General features: G+C 42.1%; 1 protein-coding gene across 1 annotated transcript; it reads left to right on the forward strand.

Moving 5' to 3' along the window:
• On the forward strand, window positions 1-24,478 carry syf2 (SYF2 pre-mRNA-splicing factor). Its single transcript, XM_080211447.1, has 7 exons — window positions 1-72; window positions 4,685-4,777; window positions 6,708-6,833; window positions 10,152-10,269; window positions 12,198-12,288; window positions 22,145-22,243; window positions 23,648-24,478. Exons 1-7 carry the CDS (start codon window positions 55-57, stop codon window positions 23,811-23,813), a joined length of 711 nt encoding a protein of 236 aa, XP_080067573.1. The 5' UTR covers window positions 1-54; the 3' UTR covers window positions 23,814-24,478.

A 24,478-nucleotide genomic window follows, 5' to 3' on the forward strand; every position in this document is an offset into this window, starting at 1 on the left:
CGGCGCCCGGTTATCGCGTCACTTCCGCGCGGCCCTGTTCCGAGAGGAACTGAGATGGAGGCGGCTGGTGAGGTGAGAGGCCCGAGAACTGGATAGGGTGTATAGCTGTACCGAGTCCGGGTTGGTTCAGCGCTTAGAAATAAAACCCGGAATGTGCTGAGCCTGAGCAGAGGGAAGGGGCATCACATGCAAACGTATATAAAATAACGGCGTGTCATTTACAGGCCTAATAAATTGGCCATTTTATACAACAACATTGTTAGTTATAGTGAAGGAATACCGAGCGTTGCTCAGAATGGTTACGAAGAAGTTTCAGTTAACCGGAGTATTCATTAAAGTAACCAGGCTGTTTTTGAATACAGAATAAATTATTTTTCCCCAGTCAGAATCTGGGTTCGATTCCCAGCTTGGGTCACTGTTTGTGTGGAGTCTGCACGTTCTGCCCGTCTCTGCATGGGTTTCCTCTGGGTGCTCCGCTTTCTTCCCACAGTCCACAAGTTAGGCTGATTGGCCTTGATAAATTACCCCTTAGTGTACCCTAACAGGCCAAGAGTATGGCAACTAGGGGATTTTCACTAACTTCATTGTAGTGTTAATGTAAGCCTACTTGTGACGCTAACAAATAAACTTAAACATGTTACTGATTTTCATCAGTTTACAACAACTCAACTCGTTCCTTCAGGCCTCAAGAGTTTCTGTAACAAATGAACAAGATTCACTGACTCCATAAAAGCAAAATACTGCTGGAATCTGAAACAAGTAATTTATTCCGATGGTCAAAAAGGACCGTAGGAGGAGAGGTAATAAGCCATGGATAACGAAGGAGGTGAAGGAAAGTGTTAAATTAAAAGCGGAGGAATTTAGAGTAGCTAAGAGTAGTGGGCGAGAAGAGGATTGGGAGAGGTTTAAATGTCAACAAAGATTGACAAAGAAGTTGATAAAGAAGGGTAGGAGAAACTATGAAGCTGGGCTAGCGCTTAATATAAAAAAGATAGCAAGAGTTTTTATAAGTATATAAAAAGGAAGAGGCTGGCTAGGGTGAACGTTGGTCCTTTAGAGGATGAGAAAGGGGACCTAGTGGTAGGGGATGGGGATATGGCTAAGGTATTGAATAACTTTTTTGTTTCTGTCTTCACGGAGGAGGACGTGAATAATTTGCCGGGTGTTAGCGATGGAAAGGTGGTAGGACTGGAGGGTCTTAATGACATTACTGTTACTAGAGAGGCGGTGCTCGACAGACTGGAGGGGCTGATTGTGGACAAGTCCCCAGGACCGGATGGAATGCATCCGAGGGTTCTGAAAGAAATGGCGGAGGTGATAATGGATGCCTTGGTGGTTATTTTCCAGACGTCGCTGGATTCCGGGGAAGTGCCGGAAGATTGGAAAACGGCTAATGTTACGCCGTTGTTTAAGAAGGGTGCCGGGCAAAAGGCGGGGAATTATAGGCCGGTTAGTTTAACGTCTGTGGTAAGTAAAATGTTAGAGTCCGTCATTAAGGAGGAAATTGCGAGGCATCTTGAAGGGAATTGCTTGATAGAGCAGACGCAGCACGGTTTCATTAAAGGGAAGTCGTGTCTGACAAATTTACTGGAGTTCTATGAGGATGTGTCTAGGGCGGTGGATAGAGGAGAGCCGGTGGATGTGGTCTTTCTGGATTTTCAGAAGGCGTTTGACAAAGTACCTCACAAGAGGTTATTGCAGAAGGTCGGGGGACATGGAGTTGGGGGTAGGGTGTTAGCGTGGATAGAGGATTGGTTGTCAAATAGGAGGCAGAGAGTGGGGGTCAACGGGTGCTATTCGGATTGGCGGATGGTGACTAGTGGAGTGCCCCAGGGGTCGGTGCTGGGGCCTCAGCTATTTACCATTTATATAGATGATCTGGAGGAGGGAACCAAGTGTAGGGTGTCGAAATTTGCGGATGACACCAAGATTGGGGGAACGGCAAATTGTGCGGAGGGTGTGCATAGTCTGCAGAAGGATCTAGATAGGCTGGGCGAATGGGCCAGGAAATGGCAAATGGAATTTAATGTTGGCAAGTGTGAGGTGGTCCACTTTGGTAGGAATAATGGTAGGAAGGATTATTACTTACGTGGAGAAAAACTGCAGCAGGCGACGGTGCAGAGGGGCCTCGGGGTCCTTGTGCATGAGTCGCAAAAACCTAGCTTGCAGGTGCAGCAGGTGGTCAGGAAGGCGAATGGGATGCTGGCCTTCATAGCGAGGGGGATTGAATATAAAAGTAGGGAGGTCTTGCTGCAGCTGTATAGGGCATTGGTGAGGCCACAGCTGGAGTACTGTGTGCAGTTTTGGGCGCCGCACCTGCGCAAAGATATTTTGGCCTTGGAGGGAGTGCAGAGGAGGTTTACTAGGCTGATACCGGAGTTGAGGGGGTTGAGCTATGAGGAGAGGCTGAATAAACTAGGCTTGTACTCGTTAGAGTTTAGAAGAATGAGGGGAGATCTCATTGAGACGTATAAGATGATGAATGGGATGGATAGGATAGAGGTGGAGAGACTCTTCCGGCTCAAAAAAGACACTAGGACTAGGGGGCACAGCCTCAAGATAAAGGGGGGGCGGTTTAGAACGGAGTTGAGGAGGAACTTCTTCACTCAAAGGGTGGTGAATCTCTGGAATTCTCTGCCCGTTGAAGTGGTGGAGGCTACCTCGCTAAATATTTTTAAGACGCTGGTTGATGGGTTTTTGATAAGAAAGGGGATTAAGGGTTATGGGGAGAGGGCGGGAAAGTGGAACTGAGCCACGACAGATCAGCCATGATCTTATTGAATGGCGGGGCAGGCTCGAAGGGCTAGATGGCCTACTCCTGCTCCTATTTCTTATGTTCTTATGTAAGTACAGAAAATATTGGAAAATCTCAGCAGGTCTGACAGTATCTGTGGAAACAGACATTTTCTGTTTTTGTTTCATATTCCGGCATCTGCAGCAAGACCTCCCTACTTTTATATTCAATCCCCCTCGCGATGAAGGCCAGCATCCCATTAGCCTTCCTGACCACCTGCTGCACCTGCAAGCTGGGTTTTTGCGACTCATGCACAAGGACCCCGAGGTCCCTCTGCACCGTCGCCTGCTGCAGTTTTTCTCCACGTAAGTAATAGTCCTTCCTACCATTATTCCTACCAAAGTGGACCACCTCACACTTGCCAACATTAAATTCCATTCGTCCAGCCTATCTAGATCCTTCTGTAGACTCTCCCCACCTCTCTCCACAAATGCTGTCAGACTTGTAGAGATTTCCCAGCATTTCCTGTTTTTGTTTCATCGACCTTTAGATTCCTGCTGAGCAACAATTTGCATTTGTACAGCAGCTCTAATTAGGGGATTTTCACAATAACTTCATTGTATTGTTAATGTAACCCTACTTATGACACTAATAAATAAACTTTAACAAAGCAGAGTTGAATGCCAGATGTGTAGTTTCACTGTATGGAGTTAGCTATCCAGGTTGAGCTGAAGAAAAATTTGTTCAGGTGATTTTGTATCAGAGGCCGCTGGTTGCTCGGTTTTTATTATTTTCAAGGCTGAATCATTGAATCATACAGCACAGAGGGAGGCCTTTCAGCCCATCGAGTCTGCACTAACCACAATCCCAGCTAGCCCTATCCCTGTAAACCACATGCATTACCCTGACTAGTCGACCTGACATCAAGGGGCAATTTAGCATAGCCAAACCTAACATGCACATCTTTGAACTGTGGGAGGAAACCGAGGCACCTGGAGGAAGGTCGTGCAGACATGGTGCAAACTCCACAGACAGTGACCCAAGCCAAGAATCGAATCAGAGTCTAAATGACCCTTCGTCAGACAAAGTCACATCTTAGTCACAATCAACTGAGCTATTTTCCCTCGCTCAATACCTGAGTCCATTACTTCAGCAGATTTTCTAATCCTTCAAACTACATCAGCTCTGACTAAGAGTCATCTAGGCTCAAAACATTGGCTCTACTCTCCCCACAAATGTTATCAAACCTGCTGAGATTTTGAGCATTTTCTGTTTTTGTTTCATATTCCGGCATCTGCAGTATTTTATTTTTATCTCAGGAATAAAGGGATCAGACAGGAAAATGGATCTGAGGTTGAAGATTAGCCCTGATCCTGTTGAGCAGTGGAGCAGAGTCGATGATCCATATGACTTATTCCTCCTATTTATGTCCTTTTGTAACCCTTAGACCTTCCACCCTAGCATTCTGGATTCACCCTTGATGGTGTCTCAGGCTACATAAGCGTTTTTCTAATATTTTCTGTAAACCTCTGCTCCTTGCACTGGCTTCCAACTACATCTACTGAGGTATCCTCCCTAGCCTGGGTTCCATTTCTTTAGTAGATTTTCTAATACATCAAACCACATTAGATATTGATTACATAAACAGACCAGTCGACCAAATAGTTCAAAGCCAGTGTTCATGCTGCACATGAGCGTCCTCCCATCTTTCCTCATCTACCATCATAATCCTCTGTTTCCTTCTCCATTGTATGCTTGTCTAGTTTCTCTCGAATGTATCAATACGACTTGCTTCAGTCATTGCCTCATTCTCTGAGTAAGGGATGTTCTTCTGAACCCCCTACTGAATTTTTTGGTGATGTTCGACTAACATTTGGAAACTATTTTGTTTTAGAAATAAATCTAAATTTTTGCTAGAATTTAGTTTTCTTTTTGATATTTATATGACAGGACATCCCTTGCAGCAGTGGAGATGCTGGGACCTCAGCAGCACAAAAACGGGAAGAAAGACTGAAGAGATTCCGAGATCTCCATCTTAAACGAGTGAGAAATAAATGGCGATGTACTTTTGAATACCTTGTTTATTTTATTTGGATGAGGGTGGTGCTTTCTTAAGGAGTGAAATGGCAGTAGTTGGCAAACATTTCAAACAAATGCAACCAACAGATAAGAGAAACACCTCATAAATTAAGTCAATTTCATGTACACAGTCACAGACAACAATGAGGAACTATTGGTTCACCAGGGTCCTTGGTAATTCAAAAAAGGTGCAAATAGTCCTTTTGTTTGCAAAGAACCCATTGTTCCTTATTGCTTTCTCCAGGGCAATTTCTCAGCCAATCTGAGTCGATGTTCCAATCAATCAGCACTCTTTTCTGTGGTGTAAATTATTGTGATTGTTTGCAATTTGACATTCCTATATTTTTTCTGATGAGTGCAGGATGAAAAGCTTCAGCAACTTGCCTGTCTTTCCAGTGGTATTCAATTTTATATAAAGTTCATGTTTTATTTTGAAGTCCCATTGGGACCATTTTAACTGTTCCTGGTTAACTTGTTAAAATAAATTATACATCATCTTAGTAACCATTCTAATACAGTCTATGCGCTACTGATAATGATTTATGCTTAGCATTGGTATTGCAGATCGCACGCTCGTATTGGATTTTTGTTTTATTTAGGATGGGTATGAGACTGTAATCTAAGTGTGTTCGGTTTCTTTTGGTAAGATGACAGCTGGTGTAAAATCTTTGGGCGGTCAACAAAGGATTTCAGCCATTGGTGGGTAATACAAGCTGTGTAGGCTTAAAGGTGCATTAGGTTGTTTGGACTTCTCTTGATTCTGATTATTTCTATGCTTCAGAACAATGCTGTTATAAGAATTCAGATGATAACAGCTTAATCAGACTCTGACCTTTTTAAATCATACAACATTGGGTGGCACAATGGTTAGCACTGCTGCCTCACAGTGCCAGGGACGTGGGTTGGATTGCTGGCTTGGGTGATTGTGCAGAATCTGCACATTTCCCAGTGTCTGCGTGGGTCTCCTCCAGCTACTCCGGTTTCCTCCCACAGTCCTAAAGACGTGCTGGTTAGGTGCATAAGCCAGGCTTAATTCTCCTCAGAGTAGCCAAACAGGCACTGGAGTGTGGCAACCGGGGAATTTCACAGTAACTTCATTGCAGTGTTAATGTAAGCCTATTTGTGACGCCAGTAAATAAACTTTAAACAATGATTGTTGGCTCCAAAAGAGCATTAAGTACCCAAATTTAAATCCCATAACTATTATTAGATCCTGAATATCAAATCGTGAGTCCAATTTATTTCTTTAATCTAATTCCCCACCTTTGCATTTCATTGTGCACAACAAGAGTCAAATGGACCAGCATTTAGTGCTTAACAGTTTTATTAATTTCACTTTTTGATATTAGGCAGTATAAATGGCAGCAGTCTGTTGCTGTGGAATACCCCACACACCAAGTTATCCTGTGTCCAATTTTCTTAGGCAGTCCCTGGGGAATCGAGGATGACTTGTTTCCACTCTAGTTTGGTGAAGCCTAAGCTGTTGATAAGTCCATTGCATAATCTACACATGTAGTATAGATGATAGTTGGACGGTCAGGTAAATGAGGCATTCGGAGGTTTCGACTTTGCCTTTGCATGTTCCCATGAATTCTCTTGACGTGTTCAGTACCTTCCCAAATGAACCACCTTAATGTTGGTCAGTCACAAGCCAGGGTCTTGTTCATGGGGATGTTTGACCTCTTCAGGGATTCTTTGATTGCGTCACTAAAGTGTTTCTGTTGTTCTCCTGGGAAGCTTATTCTGTGACTGTGCTCAAATAGTCTCATCAGATTGTGGCTGCTGATGTGAAGTTATCCTGTTATAAATTCTAAAGGTGGTAAGTTTCCACCACTATGCAAAGTTCTTGGAATTGTGACAGCGAACAATAAAAGATATCATGCCTTATTCACAGAATGAGTCTCGGAAATTGAATCACCAGGCAGTAGCAGAGGAGGACAGGATCCTGAAACTACCAGCTAACTGGGAGTCCAAAAAAGCACGATTGGAATGGGAACTAAAGGTGGAAGAGAAAAAAAAGGTATCCATAATATTTTTAGCTCATGACTTACTGAAAATCTGAACTGTCGAATCCTTTGGTGCAATTATAAATAGCACCAATTTAATTTAAGATTTTTAAAAACCCCAAACATCAGCTCCTTTTGATTTTGTGATATAAAACAACTCACCATCTCCAGCTTCACACAATGAAAATTTTCTCAAAATTTTAACGTTAACTTATGAAATTTAGCCCATCTTCAGTTTTACAAATCGCGAAAGTAAATCACCATTGTTCGCAACTTGAAGTTGACAACTTAGTGACAATACGCAGGAAAAACATAGGGCTATGTCTCACGATGTCTTCCAAATTTGTCTACATAGCAGTCTGTATAATTCAAAGAAATTCATGTATGTGAAAGTATTGGTGCCATTTCTGAAAAACATATGATAGAACTCAGTAAACATATGATAGAGCTCCTTTGTTTTCTATGTGGCCTAGGGGAACTCTCCACTCACGAAAATAGCAAATTGTGTGTTTGTGGGGTAGGATTTGGATTGATACTGCCCTGTTAACTTACTAGCTCACAAAATATTAGGCCTTTTAATTATTCCATCATGAAGTGTTCAAAATATGAAGTGCAGTTGTGCATTTTAATCTGCTCTGGGTCTGTTATGGAATAAGACACCAAGATGTTTGCAGTAGTGTCAGAAAAAAGTAGCTAGCTCTGCTGCCTCACAGCACCAAGGACCCAGGTTTAATTCTGGCTTTGGGTGAATGTGTGGAGTTTGCGCATCCTCCCTGTGCCTGCATGGGTTTCCTCCCACAGTCCAAAGATGTGCAGGTTAGGTGGATTGGCCATGCTACATTGTCCCTTAGTCTCCAAATATGTGTTGTTTAGAGGGGATTAGTGGGGTAAATACGTGGAGTTATGGGGATAGGACCTTGGTAAGTTGCTCTTTCAGAGAGTTGGTGCAGACTCTAGGCCAAATGGCCTTCATCTGCACTGTAGGAATTCTATGATCTCTCATTTTTGGAATTCTACTGTCCTATTGTATATACTGGAAAACAAGTTCATGACGCGTGACTGGTTTAATGGGATCAGAGACAGAAAGTTTGCAAAAGTAAAGTATCAATAAGAAAGATGTGAAGGCAAGTGGTTTGATATGTTCATGAGAAAATTTATTTATTAGTGTCACAAGTAGGTTACATTAACACTGCAATGAAGTTACTGCAAAAATCCCCTGGTTGCCACACTCCGGCATCTGTTTGGGTACACTGAGAGAGAATTTTAGCATGGCTAATACACCTAACCTGGTTAGGTGCATTGACCCGAATAGGCACCGGAGTGTGGCGACGGGAATTTCACAATAACTTCACTGCAATATTAATGTAAGCCTTACTTGTGACTAATAAATAAACTTTAAAACTTAAAAAAAACTAACCAGCACATCTTTCAGACTGTGGGAGGAAATCAGAGCACCCGGAGGAAACCCACACAGACCAGGCGTTACGTGCAAACTCCGTGCAGACAGTGACCTAAGCCGGGAATCAAACCCAGGTCCCAGGCGCTGTGAGGCAGCACTTTAACCACTGGGTACCAGAAGAATTTACATAATGCAAAGGGAAAAAACAGTTTGAAGTTAGCTGTTGTATTTCAAAGGGAACATGCAATTGAAAGAATGTAAAGAACATAAGAAGTAGGTGCAGGAGTAGGCCATCTAACCCTTCGAGCCTGCCCCGCCATTCAGTAAGATCATGGCTGATCTGAAGTGGCTCAGTTCCACTTTCTCCCCATAACCCTTAATTCCCCTGCCTACCAAAAACCTATCTAGCCGTGTCTTAAATATATTTAGCGAGGTAGCCTCCACCACTTCAACGGGCAGAGAATTCCAGAGATTCACCACCCTTTGAGTGAAGCAGTTCCTCCTCAACTCCGTTCTAAACTGCGTCCCCCCCCCCCCCCCCCCCCACCCCTAATCTTGAGGCTGTGCCCCCTAGTCCTGTTGTCCTTTCTGAGCAGGAAGAATCTCTCCACCTCTACCCTATCCATCCCCTTCATTATCTTATACGTCTCTATAAAATCCCCCCTCATCCTTCTAAACTCCAACGAGTACAGACCCAGTCTATTTAGTCTCTCTTCATAGTCCAACCCCCTCATCTCCGGTATCAGCCTAGTGAACCTCCTCTGCACTCCCTCCAAGGCCAAAATATCCTTGCGCAAGTGCGGCAACCAAACTGCACACAGTACTCCAGTTGCGGCCTCACCAGTGCCCTGTACTGTTGCAGCAAGACCTCCCTGCTTTTATATTCTATCCCCCTCACTATAAAGGCCAGCATCCCATTTGCCTTCTTGATCACCTGCTGCACCTGCAGACTGGGTTTTTGTGACTCATGCACAAGGACCCCAGGTCCCTCTGCACCATAACATGCTGCAGCTTTTCGCCCTTTAAATAGTAATCCCTCCTACTATTATTCCTGCCAAAGTGGATAACCTCACACTTGCTAACATTGTACTCCATCTGCCAGGTCCTCGCCCATTCGCTTAGCCTATCTAGATCCCCCTGCAGACTTTCCACACCCTCCGCACAATTTGCTTTTCCGCTTATCTTTGTGTCATCAGCAAATTTCAACACCCTACACTCAGCTCGCTCCTCCAGATCATCTATATAAATGGTAAATAGCTGAGGCCCCAGCACCGATCCCTGGGGCACTCCACTAGTCACCAACCGCCAATCCGAATAGTACCCATTGATACCTACTCTCTGCCTCCTATTAGACAGCCAATCCTCTATCCACGCTAACACCTTACCCCCAACTCCATGCCCCCTAACCTTCTGTAGCAACCTCTTTTGTGCGGCACCTTATCAAACGCCTTCTGAAAATCGAGAAACACCACATCCACCGGTTCCCTCCGTCCACCGCACTAGTCACATCCTCATAGAATTCCAATAGATTCGTCAGACACGACTTCCCCTTAACGTTATGCCATAACAATAGTAATGAGTATAGAGGTTGTATGTAACTATTGAAATACCATAGTTGAGCTTATTCTAAGAATGCAACCTTACTCCTGGTTTGATACCATATGATCCGGCGAATAAGATTGTATTAAAAATGGGGTATAAAATTAGAATCATAGAATCAATTATCACTGACAGAGGGGCTCATTGTTCCTTACATTCGTAACAAAAATGGTAAACCCATTATTTAATTCTTATGTAAAATTCAGTGTTATTTTGTGCTTGTGGTTTTGTTGAAACATATCTGTTTAGTTCTTGATATATTGAAAAATGTCTGTGCCTGAAATTATAGATTTGAAACAGTGATTCCTATCTGTATTTCCTGCTTAACCTTCAGGAGTGTCTGGAGAAGGGGGAAGATTATGAACGGGTTAAACTATTGGAAATCAGTGCTGATGATGCAGAGCGATGGGAACGAAAGAAAAAAAAGAAAAATTCAGATCCAGGATTTTCAGGTACGCGATCGCTTTAAAGGCTGTCCCCTGCTTGAAATAAAGAAAATTTAAATTATGAAGCCTGCTGTCTATTATTAACGTCATCTTTAAAATACTTTGATTTTATCTAAGCTTGTCCTGTGTCTCTTATGGAGTTGTATGGTGAGCAGTTAGAACTGTGGCAGAGCATTGTTGAAGCCCAGGAGGTTAATGACTCCTGCAGTTGTAAGTTGTTTTACTTTTTAGAACTGATTAAATACACTTTGAAGGCAGGAGGATTTATTTTTAAATCACTCTAGGTGTTGTCTCCTAAGGCTTTGACACTTCACTGGCATATGGCTTTCATGACTGCCCTTTGGTATCTCACCCATGTGTCATTGTTCACCTTAGTAGTATGATCCTATCCATCCACCCCACAATCACATGTGCATCGAATAGGGGGCACTGGATAGCAATTAGAAGTATAAACTCTGGCTTTTTTTAATTTCTCCCGCTACTCCACCTCCTTTGAGCTGCTGAGGCTAATTGGTACATCCCAACTGGTGTATTGATTGAGATCAAGTTAATTCAGCACAGACTGAGGCGTGGATATTTCTGGCTCATATGGCTCAACCATTCTTTCTAGAGAAAGTCACTGAGCATCCTAATTGTTGAAATTTTTTTTTGCTGTAATTCCCCCATATAACAATGGGAAGATCTGTTTTTATCAAAGGTCTGATTTGCTACCTATATTAGATTTAATGTGCTACTGAAAATTCTCCAAGCATCATTCACTATAACTAAAAGTGCAGGCAGCAAACCCACACCTGGTCTTGTGCCTTTGCTACCTTGTAAACAAATGACATGATCTGTATAAGGATCTAGAGTAACTTCAGTAACATCTTCTACTTACAAAGAACCTTTAATGTTATAAAATGTCCCATGGCACTTCACACTGGACATTATAAGCAAAATATGCTGCTGAGCTACACAAGGAAATATTAGGGGAGGTGACCGAAAGCTTGGTCAAATAATTATTTGTTAAGGGTTGTCTTAAAAGAGAAAAGTGATGTGGAAAGGTTTAAGAAAGAAATAACAGATCATAGGGCCTAGGTTGCCTGAAGGGATGGCCACCATTCCTTCCTGCTGGTTTTTCCCTCTAGGAATATTCTTAGCATCAACTAAGCATCTTTCTGTGGCATCAAGAATTTACTTTGTTTAAAATTGCAAGTATATCTTACACCTCATGGCACACTATACTGATATGTCAACATTGTGTGTGCCATTTGACATGGCCTAGGAGACAACAGGTTAATGATGTTCAAAGCTATGTCAGCCAATCTGACGTTCAACCACATAGGTACGTTGAAAAGAATGGTGGGGGTAGTCCAGAACTAGGGGTCATAGTTTGCGGATAAGCAATAAACCTTTTAGGACTGGAGGGAGGGGAAATTTCTTCACCCAGAGAGGGGTGAATCTGTGGACTTCACTACCACAGAAAATAGTTGAGACCAAAACGCAGTGTGATTTCTATAACTCTTGGGGATAAAAGAATCGAGGGATATGGGGGGAAGATGGAATCAAGATATTGAATTTGATGATCATCCATGATCAAAATGAATGGCGGAGCAGGCTTGAAGGGCTGAATGGCCTACTTCTGCTTCTAATTTCTATGTGCAGAAAGGGCCTTAAAACTTGTATTTTCAAACTCTCACAAAAAATGATTTGTTGAATCCATCTTAATTTGTCCTACCTTCTTGTGTTCTCTTTATTGTAAAACGTAGAATTTTAAAGTCACAATTTGAACATTTTGAGGCTTCTTACCAGGACAGAACATTTTTATTTGAAAACAAAGAAACACATGATATTCTGTAATGTTTTGATTACACTACATTATCATGGACTTGGTTCAGTTCTGAATAGGTTTGTGACTTTAATGTTAAGCTGCTTGTTTAATTTCTTTGTTTCAGACTTTGCAGCTGCTCAGTTCCGCCAGTATCAGAGATTAGTGAAGCAGATTAAACCAGACATGGAGGAATATGAGAAGCAGAAGGATGATGCGTGAGTTACTTTTTAAAACTGATCTTTGTCCTCTTCACTGATCAGGGGAGAAAACTGCATGTGAAGGTAGTGTTATAAAGAAAAGGCCTATCAGAAAAAGACCACAGAAGTTTTCCATGGGGAATTTTATCAATAGCTATCCAGTCTATCCATTTCACTTTTTAAGATGATGACTTCCCTTTACATAGCATCTTGTAACATTCCAAGCCGCTCCACATGAGTGTTATCAAAAGAAAATAGTCACCAAACTACACAAAGAGAATGACCCAGGTTTTGTGCTGGTAATGGCAGCAAACTATTGAAGTCCACTGTCACTACTCCACTGAAACTGACAGCAAATTCTGTGCTTCTTCAGAGGATACACAATTGAGGCACATCAGACTACAGTCTGGGAAATCTGTGACCAGAACTTTGTACACTATTATTCTTGCTGTAAAACAAAACTCAAAAACGGCACAGCTTGTTGAATGATTTGTAACTGGGACTGTAATGAATAGAATCCCCACAGTACAGAAGGAGGCCTTTCAATCCATCAAGTCAGCACTGACCATAATCCCATCCAGCCCCTATCCCCATAGCCTCATACTAGTCCCCATGACACTAAGGGGCAATTTAGCATGGCCAAACAACTTTACCCTCACATCTTTGAACTGTGGGAGGAAACTGGAGCACCTGCAGGAAACCCATGCAGACACAGAGAGAATGTGCAAACTCCATACAGACAGTGACCCAAGCCAGGAATTAAACCCAGGTTCCTGGTGCTGTGCGGCACCAGTGCTAACCACTGTGCCACCATGCCGCCCCAGAGAGCTGACTTTTTGAATCCAGATGACCCTTTGTCATAAGAACATAAGAAATAGGAGCAGGAGTAGGCCATCTGGCCCTTCGAGCCTGCCCCGCCATTCAGTAAGATCACGGCTGATCTGTCGTGGCTCAGTTCAACTTTCCAGCCCTCTCCCCATAACCCTTAATCCCCTCTCTTATCAAAAACCCATCAACCCGCTTCTTGAAAATATTTAGCGAGGCAGCCTCCACCACTTCAACGGGTAGAGAATTCCAGAGATTCACCACCCTTTGAGTGAAGAAGTTCCTCCTCAACTCCGTTCTAAAACGCCCCCCCTTTATCTTGAGGCTGTGCCCCCTAGTCCTAGTGTCTTTTTTGAGCGGGAAGAGTCTCTCCACCTCTATCCTATCCATCCCATTCATCATCTTATACGTCTCAATGAGATCTCCCCTCATTCTTCTAAACTCCAACGAGTACAAGCCTAGTTTATTCAGCCTCTCCTCATAGCTCAACCCCCTCAACTCCGGTATCAGCCTAGTAAACCTCCTCTGCACTCCCTCCAAGGCCAAAATATCGTTGCGCAGGTGCTGCGCCCAAAACTGCACACAGTACTCCAGCTGTGGCTTCACCAATGCCCTGTACAGCTTGCAGCAAGACCTCCCTACTTTTATATTCAATCCCCTTCGCAATGAAGGCCAGCATCCCATTTGCCTTCCTGACCACCTGCTGCACCTGCAAGCTGGGTTTTTGCGACTCATGCACAAGGACCCCGAGGTCCCTCTGCACCGTCGCCTGCTGCAGTTTTTCGCCACGTAAGTAATAGTCCTTCCTACCATTCTTCCTACCATAGTGGACCACCTCACACTTGCCAACATTAAATTCCATTTGCCAGTTCCTGGCCCATTCGCCCAGCCTATCTAGATCCTTCTGCAGACTCTCCACACCCGCACAATTTGCCGTTCCCCCAATCTTGGTGTCATCAGCAAATTTCGACACCCTACACTCGGTTCCCTCCTCCAGATCATCTATATAAATGGTAAAAAGCTGAGGCCCCAGCACCGACCCCTGGGGCACTCCACTAGTCACCATCCGCCAATCCGAATAGCACCCGTTGACCCCGACTCTCTGCCTCCTATTTGACAACCAATCCTCTATCCACGCTAACACCCTACCCCCAACTCCAAGTCCCCTGACCTTCTGCAATAACCTCTTATGAGGTACTTTGTCAAACGCCTTCTGAAAATCCAGAAAGACCACATCCACCGGCTCTCCTCTATCGACCGCCCTAGACACATCCTCATAGAACTCCAGTAAATTTGTCAGACACGACTTCCCTTTAATGAAACCGTGCTGCGTCTGCTCTATCAAGCAATTCCCTTCAAGATGCCTCGCAATTTCCTCCTTAATGACGGATTCTAACATTTTACCTACCACAGACGTTAAACTAACCAGCCTATAATTCCCTGCCTTTTGCCTGGCACCCTTCTTAAACAACGGCGTAACATTAGCCGTTTTCCAATCCTCCAGCACTTGCCCGGAATCCAGCGACGTCTGGAAAATAACCACCAATGCATCCACTATAACCTCCGCCATTTCTTTCAGAACCCTCGGATGCATTCCATCCGGTCCTGGGGACTTGTCCACAATCAGCCCCTCCAGTCTGTCGAGCACCACCTCTCTAGTAACAGTAATGTCATTAAGACCCTCCAGTCCTACCACCTTTCCATCGCTAACACCCGGCAAATTATTCACGTCCTCCTCCGTGAAGACAGAAACAAAAAAGTTATTCAATACCTTAGCCATATCCCCATCCCCTACCACTAGGTCCCCTTTCTCATCCTCTAAAGGACCAACGTTTACCCTAGCCAGCCTCTTCCTTTTTATATATTTATAAAAACTCTTGCTATCCTTTTTTATATTAAGCGCTAGCCCAGCTTCATAGTTTCTCCTACCCTCCTTTATCAGCTTCTTTGTCAATCTTTGTTGACATTTAAACCTCTCCCAATCCTCTTCTCGCCCACTGCTCTTAGCTACTCTAAATTCCTCCACTTTTAATTTAACACTTTCCTTCACCTCCTTCGTTATCCACGGCTTATTACCTCTCCTCCTACAGTCCTTTTCAAAGCCTTAATTCCAAATTTTTTTTAATTAAGTGCAAGTTCCACCATCTGCCTTAGCGGGATTTGAACCCAGGTCCCCAGAACATTAGCTGACTTTCTGGATTCGTAGTTAGGTGACAATACCACTATGCCATTGCCTCCCCTAATGATGTGCTAACTTCATATTACTGCTAAAGATTGTCATTGACTCTGTAAAACTAATTTGATATTTCTAGAATGACAAATTTCTGTTGCGTGGGGGGAAGAAACACATTTTAAAAATAATTTTACATTTTGTGTATATTAATATTTTGGCCATCTATATTGATTCTACATCTTCAGTTAAAATGAAAGATAGTACACAAGAAATAAAAGCAAGAAAGGGTCACCAGGTCCTTCCAGCCTGCTCTGCAATTCAATATGATCTTGGCTGATTTATGCTAGCCTCGACTCTTCTTTTGCCAATTCCCAATGGCTCTCTAGTCCTTGACCTGTCCAATATTTATCTGCCTGCGCTTACTTCTAATGATGCAATCTCCTCTATCCTTTGGGGCAGAGAATTCCAGATATTCGCCACCCTTTGCAAGAAGAAATTTCTATGCACCTCAGTTTTAAGTGACCGGTCCTTTATTTTGTAGCTATGTCTCTTTAAAACTCTCCCACCAATAAGAACATCTCACCATCTACCCTGTCAAGCCCCCTCAAGATCTTAGATGTTTGAATAAGATCATCCCTCACTCTTCTAAACTCCAAGCAATACAGACCCACATTATTTAGTTTCTCTTGATGGGACAACTTCCCCCATCCCAGGAATTAACCCAGTGAATCTACTTTGGACTGCCTCCAATGTTACTATGTTCCTTTTAAGGTAAGGGGACCAAAGCTGTATGCAGTATTCCAGATGAGGCCTCACCAATACCCAACACAAATGCAACAAAACCTTCCAATTTTTAAACTCCAACCTCTTTGCAATAAAGGCCAAAATGCCATTTGCCTTCTTGACTGCTTGTTGAGGCTGCTTGGTAGCTTCTTGTGATTTATGCATTCGAACATCCTCTGTACTTCACTCACCTGCAGTTTCTCTCCATGTAGATAATAATCTGCTTTTGATTCCTCCTATCATAAGATACAGGAGCATAATTAGGCCGTTCAGCCCATCAAGTCTGCTCTGCCATTCAAGCATGGCTGATATGATTCTCATCCCCATTCTCCTGCCTTCTCTCCATAACCCTTGATCCCCTTACTGATCAAGAACTTTTCCTTAATCCCCTTATTGATCAAGAACCTTTCTATCTCTGTCTTAAAGATATTCAACGATTGGCCTCCAAAGCCCTCTGTAGCAGTGTGTTCCACAGATTCAGCACCCCCTGGTTGAAGAAACTCCTCCTCATCTTAGTTTTAAAGGAGCATCCCTTCACTCTGAGGATGTGCCCTCGAGTTCTAGTCTCTCCCACCTGTGGAATCATCCTCTCAACATCTGCTCTATCTAGACTTCTTAGTATTCTGTAAATTTCATTTAGTCCGTCCATTCTCTCTCTCTCTCTCTCTCCTCTCCCCCCCCCCCCCCCCCCCCATCCTTCTAGACTGCATTGAGTATCAACCCAGACTCCTCAACCACTCCTCATATGACAAATCCTTCATTCCTGGAATCATTCTTATGAACCTTTTCCGGACCGTCTCCAAGGCCAGCACGTTCTTCCTTAGGTATGAGGCCCAAAACTACTCACAGTATTCCAAATGGGATCTGATCAGAGCCTAAATCAGTCTGCGCTTATATTCTAGCCCCCTAGAAATGAATGCTAATGTTGAATTTGCTTTCCTAACTGCCAACTGAACCTGCATGTTAAGAGAGTCCTGAAGCAGGACTTCCAAGTCCATTTGTGCTTCAGATTTTCGAAGTGCATGATCTCACACTTCCTCACATTAAACTCCATTTGCCAGGTTTTCACCCGGACACCCAATCTATCTATATCCCATTGCAGAATCACCATATCTCATCACAACATGCCCCTCCACCTATCTTTGTATCATCATAGATCATAGAACCCTACAATGCAGAAAGAGGCCCTTCAGCCCATCGAGTCTGCACCGAACACAAGCCCACCCAGGCCCTACCCCCACACCCCTACACATTGTACCCACCAGTCCTCTAACCTACGCATCCCTGGACACTAAGGGACAATTTCTCAGCATGGCCAATCAATCTAACCCACACATCTTTAGACTGATTGGCAAATTTGGAAACCTTACACACTGTTCCTTCCTCCAGGTCATTAATGTAAATAGTGAACAATTGCAGAACTGATCCCTCTGAAAAGGACCCATTTATTCCAATGCTCTGTCTTTTACCGGACATTCAGTTTTCAATCCATGCCAAAACATTCCTCCAGTTCCATGGGTTTTTACTTTATGCGGCAGTGTTTGTATGTGGCACTTTGCCAAATGCCTTTTGGAAATTGAAATGCACTACATCTACAGATTCCCCTCTATATTCTCTCTGTTACTTTCTCAAAGAATTCGAGCAAATTTATCAAATATGATTTACCTTTCATAAAACCATGTTGACTAGGTTTTATTATATTCAGCTTTCCTAAATAATTAGCTATCTCCTCTTTGATTATTGACTCCAGCATCTTGTCAACAATTGATGTTAAACTAACTGGCCTATAGTTCCCTGCTTTCTACCTTTCTCCCTTTGTGAACAAGGGCGTCACATTGGCCATTTTCCAATCTTCTGGTATCCTCCGGAATGTAGCAAGTTACAAAATATTGCAACCAATGGATCCACTATCTCTGCAGCCACTTCTATTAAAACCCTAGAATGCAGTTCATCGGGTTCTGGTGACTTGTTCACCTTTAGCCCCTTGAGTTTCTCTAATACTCTATCCCCTGTGATTGGGAGTTTTGTAAGTTCTACCATGTTATTTGAAATCAGCTCATTTGATAACTTAGGGATATTTGCAATATCTTCCACGGTGAAAACTGATGCAAAAAAAAATTGTTTAACATATCCACCTTTTCTTCGTTTGCTGTTATCAATTCACTCACCTCATTCAGTAGCAGTCTCACATTTACCTTAGTTGCTCGCTTCCTAGTTTTATATCCAAAGAAACTCTTGCTGTTTGTTTTAATGCTGCATGCAAGTTTTCTTTCAAAATCCATATTCTCCCTTATCAGCTTTTTTGTGTATCCTGCTTTTCAATTTAACGTTATCCTTGACTGTCTATGTTAAGCTTGGCTTTTGCCTCTCTCACATGGAATCCCTCTTTTTGATTGGGATGAACTGCTGAGCATTTTGGACTAGCTGTTTGAATATCTCTCATTGCTCATCTACTGACCTGTATCTTAGCTTGTCTCCCCAATTCACCTTCGACAACTCCTCCCTCATACCATCATAATTGCCCTTATTTAAATTGAATTAACTACAAGATCCCTTGTTAATCCTAACATAGTCTAAAATAGCCTGTTCCTGGATAGGTTCCACATAGTACTGCACTAAAAAAATGATCCCTGGTATCCTCCAAAAATTTTCTCCTATGCTACCCTTGCCAGTTTGGTTTGTCCAGTCAATATGCAGATGAAAATCTCCCATGATAATTGCAGTTCTCTTTAAACATGCCCTTGATATTTCCCCATTTATGCTCTTGACTTCTTGAAGGGTCACATTTTGGGGATCTATAAACCAGTTTTAGCCATGTCTTACCTCCCCTGCTATTCATGATTTCCATCCAAACCGATTGTACCTCATTATCCCCTGCCTTTATATTACAACTCAGCACTGCTCTGAAACCTACCTCATTAATAACTTCCTTTCCTCTTTGTTCCTCCTCTGCCTGTTGTTTTGGAATATCATACACTGGTGGAATGTTGAGTACCCAATTTAGGTCAACCTGCAGCCACATTTCTGTAATAACTAATGCATCATACTGTGCTAATAACTCACCTATCTTGTTGTAAGTGCTTTGAGCATTCAAATAGTACATTTACCTTTTTTTTGTGGTAGTTTACAACTTCAGATTTGCTCTATGTGGCATATTTTTGTTTATATTTCCTGCCCCGTAAGTGCTTTTAACTTCTGGTTTGCTGTCTGTAGAAATAATTCAGTGCAATTGGCAGCTTAGCTTATTGGTTAATATCACTTCTGCTGCACACCTGGAAATTTCCTGGGCTTGACACCAGATTTGACCTGTCATCAGGAGTGGGGGAGTCCACGGCACAGAGATCACAAACATTGTTGTAGACAGCTTTCTTCAACATCAGCAACAAACAACCATACTTCACTGCTGAACACAACATACTGATCACACTATTAAGACAGTACTTGGTCACAGTGATAGGTTTTTATGGAATGTCTTAAAAGCAATTTAGGGAGAGAATTAGGACCTAAGTTGACAATGACGGATTGTTTAAAATCAGGGATGCACAGGGACCAGACCTGGAGGAACGCAGGGCTTTAGAAGATTACAGAAATGAGGGGTAAGTCCATGGCCCGAATTGTCCAAGAATGAGAGCATTAAGTTTGAGGCATTTCCAAGCCATGAGGCAGCATGGGTCAGCAAGCACAGGGTTCATGGATGAAGGGATCCTGGGATAAGTTATGACGCAGGCAGCAAAAGTACAATGAACTGAAATTTACGAAGGTTAGAAGTCAGTAAAGAGGGCAGCGTGGCGGCACAGTGGTTAGCACTGCTGCCTTACAGCGTCAAGGACACTGATTCAATTCCAACCTTGGATAACTGTCCGTGTGGAGTTTGCACGTTCTTTCTGTGTCTGCATGGATTTCTTCCAGGTATTTTGGTTTCCTCTCTCAGTCCAAAGATGTATAGGTTAAGTGGATTGGCCATGTTAAATTGCCCCTTAAATGTATAGGTTAGGCGGATTAGCCACGGTAAACGGGGATAGGGTGAAGGAGAGGGCCTGGATAAGATACTCTGTCAGAGAGTTGGTGTAGACTGGATGGTACGAATAGTCTCTTCTGCACTACAGGGGTTCTATAGTATAAGAGAGCATTAAAATAGTCAAACTTCGAGGTGAGAATAGCATTGGTGAGAGTCTAGTCTCAGCTGCAGATTGACCAAGGAATGTGTGGAGAAATATAGTATTACAGATGGTAGAAGCAGACAGTCTCAATAATGCAACAAATGGATTCCTTCTAAGAGTCTTTAAATAGCACGAGTATTTTTTTAAAGTGATAACTTACCCAGGAAATGAACCAATACGATGTTTCTCCAACCCAGACATGAAGATTTACTTTTTTTCAAAATACATTTCAAAGTAACTCATAAGGTCTCTAATATTTGTTGTTGTCTAAACACTGTACACAAAATAGACAAATCTGCAACCAGACAGGACTTCAAAAACTCTTCAAAAGATTCCACTATAATTCATGAAATTTTTCCCAGCAGATCCTCAAAATTGGTAGTCTTAGTCCTGGCTCTGTAGTTCTTCAGATGAATATTAAAGCTATTACATTCTTCCATTGAGATTGCAAACAATCTGGAAGGTGCTGTCTCTTGTTTGGAACACCATCCATAGACAGCAGTGACTTTCTGTACTTTTCTCAATTGGTCATCATAACATGCCCCTTGAAAGTGAATGTGATAGGCCTATTCCAAGTGCTTCACGTGAAAGCCTAATTCATGATGCCTCTTCGAATTTCAGAAAACCTCACCTATCATAATCATCAGTTTTTGTCTGTTCAAACTGTTTTTGGTGGTCGGTTTAAGGTGTGCATTTGTCAATCCTCTTGCACACACAAAGAACTGGAACACATGGCACACATACAGGCTGCCAGCATTTGGTGCCAGCAGTAGTGGGGTAGGCTGTTAATGGGGAAAATAAACTAGATGGTAAAGAGAATCCAATGACAAAATTGCCTAGCTGAAGAGATGGTTTCCTTCAATGATGTAATTGAATTGATGAGTGAAATGGGGATGCCGGGAGAGGAATGGAATGGCTTGGGAAGGAGGGGATGGCATGGGATGGGTAGAATGGCATAGGAGGAGAAGGAATGGGATAGGGTTGAAAAGAAAGGCATGGCATAGGGTGGAGATAGGAGGGGTGGAAATATTAGTTGAGATTGGTTAAGTGTGATAAAATGGCAGGAAGAATTCTTTAATACGGCGAATTATTCAAAAGCTATTCCTTGTGTTTAAAATGGAGAGTCAAATTGAAAGTAAAGATTTTAGAAAAACTGTCAGTTGAATACAAAGAATACGTCAGCATTGATTTTATAAATAAGGACTGTGATAATGGTCTGTACAGTATCTTTACAGTCTAATTCCAACTGACATGCTACCACGTAAATTTAGACCCAGGCAGGCACAGTTATAATGTTGCTACGAAACCTGAATATTAAACCAGGCCTTTGTCATGGAACAGCATTTGTAATTAGAAAGCTGTTTCCTTCAATGCTGAGTACTAAAATTATAACAAGCAGACTTCAAAGTAGTAGAGTTTTATTCTTCAAGGTAACATTGGACCCGTCAGATGTAAAAGAAAACAGTTTCCGATTAGACTTTGATATTCTTTGACTATAAAGAGACTATGTGGCCAGACTTCTGACAAAGTTTGATGAATATTTCTAGGCCTGTTCTTATGCACAGTCTAATATAGTTTTTCCCAGAATGGGAAGTTTTGATTCTGTTTAAGTCTTTGATGAAAGAATAACTCAAAATCCTGTATTTCGAGAAGTAATGTTGCAATAAAGGTACAAATTTGATTGCAAATGTTTTGCGGGTTTCTGCTATTACTGAATAAATCTGATAATGGTTCAGATTTTCTCTTTAGAATGTACTTGCCTTTTCTTACGTGCAGTTCTTCCACAAAGCATTTGGATCAATTGGCTTTCAAAATAATCTCTATTGATATCCCAGTGAGTTACTGAGAGCAATTTTTCTACGATTATTATTGGGGTTAAAAACATCTTTTTAACTCTGCTAAGGAGGCATGTTTTTGTATTTCTTACCAACAGTGGAGAGGAGTTCTACGCAACTGCAAACAGTCTGATGCATGGCACCCATGTTCCATCCAAAGCAGGCGTGGACAGGCTAGTGGCAGATGTTGAGAAACAGTGAGTGTGTTTTTAATGCTTTATTGCCTATTATGTGTTTGTAAGTATGCATATTGCAACAAAAGTTCATTTTGTAGAACTGAACAGATAGAAAATTATCACACACGACTGATAGAGACTAATGGTTCTTGTGTTAGTGTTGTGCTGGGAACTGATGGTGGGTGCTGCTTAAAGAGTTCAGCTATTATCTCAAGCTTTAATCAATTTGTGGTGCCTTATTGCAGTGTTAAACACGTGTGATTGTACACTAGAGCAATTACTAGATACTTCCAGGTGTGTCCTGTAATAGTTTACACTTTCAAAATGTTTTCTGAGGTACTGCCAGGGATTAACGTCTGTTGTTTTTATAATTAGTTAGCATACCTGATGTGCCTCTGATTTGCTGGAAGACTCCCAATTCCCAAGTTGTTCTGATCTGTCGATTGGTGAGGAATGTGCATCAAATTTCTGGACAGCCCTATGGGGATGCTGGCTGGTTCTGAATGTTCGAGTTGTTTCCCAGTGCCAGGATTGGCATCCAGAACTCTGGAAGGAGCTAATTCCCCATCTCGTTTCAGTGACAGCTGTCAGGAAACAAATCCGTTGAATACATTATGCAAGCAAGTCTTTTCCGGCCAGGAAACCCAACACAGTGGGTCTCTGCAAGGGTGTTGCTGAACTGGAACAAATAAGGTTGTTCTTTTACAGTCTTTTTGAGAGGAATACTTTTCTGAAAGTACTCCTCACCCCCCATCCCCCACCCTAATGAATTTTCCCCTGTAAAGTTCTAATTACAACCATTGAATGAAACGCTTCAGGAGCTGCCAGAATACAAAGCAGTCAGACATGTTGCACAATTCCAGTGTTTCTGAGCATAGAGGCCTCGTTTTTAATGTCTCCCTTGGGAGCCATTGGGAGAGCACATTCCAGTGAGGTGCTAAGTAAGCTGCAGTTCCTATATATGTCAAATGTATTTAGTGAAATTAGCAACTAATGAAATAGTGCTGTCTGTAAATACACATCTTTCAACCAAGACACAGTCTTAGCCATGTTGGCGTCAATTGTATAGAAACAAAGACCATTTCTTTCTTAGAGGGTTGTGCAGTTTGGAGCGTGCTGCCTCCAGTGCGGTGATTGAATATTTTTAAGGCGGAGGTGCATAGATTCTTGTTAGGTAAGGGAATCATTGGTTATTGGGGGTAGATGGAAATGTGGAATTCAAAACACAAACAGATCAGCCATGATCTTATTTAATGATGGAGCAAACTCAAGGGGCCAAATGGCCTACTCCTGTTGATTTGTATATTCGTATATATACCTTTCAAATTAGCTTAAGAATCAGAAATCTCTTCTGGACAAATTTTGGCACATCATTTTGCTTTTTTTGTTACTTGTAGTAGCACAAAGTTTAATTTCCTTTTGCAGAATTGAGAAGCGTGCCAAATACAGCAGACGTCGCCGTTACAATGATGATGCTGACATTGACTATATTAATGAGAGAAATGCCAATTTCAACAAGAAGGCAGAACGATTCTATGGAAAGTACACTGCAGAGATCAAGCAGAACTTGGAAAGAGGAACTGCTGTTTAACTTCTCCTAAAATATGCAAATGGCTTATCTGCCTGCGCTGTGTAGAGGTTATGATAAGCTTTGTAACTTGCACTGCTGTATAAATTCAATCTTTTTAACCAATGTTGCAAAATATTTAGCATCACTTATGGACATCTCTCTAACAGAAAAATTGTACATCACATCATTTGCTGGCATATGCTTTTCAGGTGACTACTAAGTTTATAAAGTATTTGTCTGGCTCATCATGTCCCTGCAGAATTTCTTTCTGACTTTTGGTTCAGAGTATTGAGCAATTAATATTGTTATATATTCATAAGGACATTTTGTATAATGTCTAAGTTTTTTTGGTTAATGTCTAATGGTCATATTTTGGTTTCTTAAGAAGATTTAAGATAAACTGTGGAACAAAGCTTGCCTCTATTGGTCAAAGTGTTTTTAATTCCAAACTTTCACAATATGTACATGAATACAAATACAAGGTGCTGATATCTTGTTAATATTTCAAGTTGGTACTCAATGTATAGTTTCTGTGAATATTTTCATCTTAAAGCAAACAATCATTATTGGACACTGATCTCTAGTGCTGTTGAAGAGTTGTTTTTCTGTAAGATTTATCTATGTAAATATCTTATACCAATGTACGACTAGTTGTAAAAACAAAATAAACTACCTCTTAAATGTTT

Source organism: Carcharhinus amblyrhynchos, chromosome 24, assembly GCF_965287045.1.
Source record: "Carcharhinus amblyrhynchos chromosome 24, sCarAmb.v2.hapA, whole genome shotgun sequence".
NCBI lineage: Eukaryota > Metazoa > Chordata > Chondrichthyes > Carcharhiniformes > Carcharhinidae > Carcharhinus > Carcharhinus amblyrhynchos.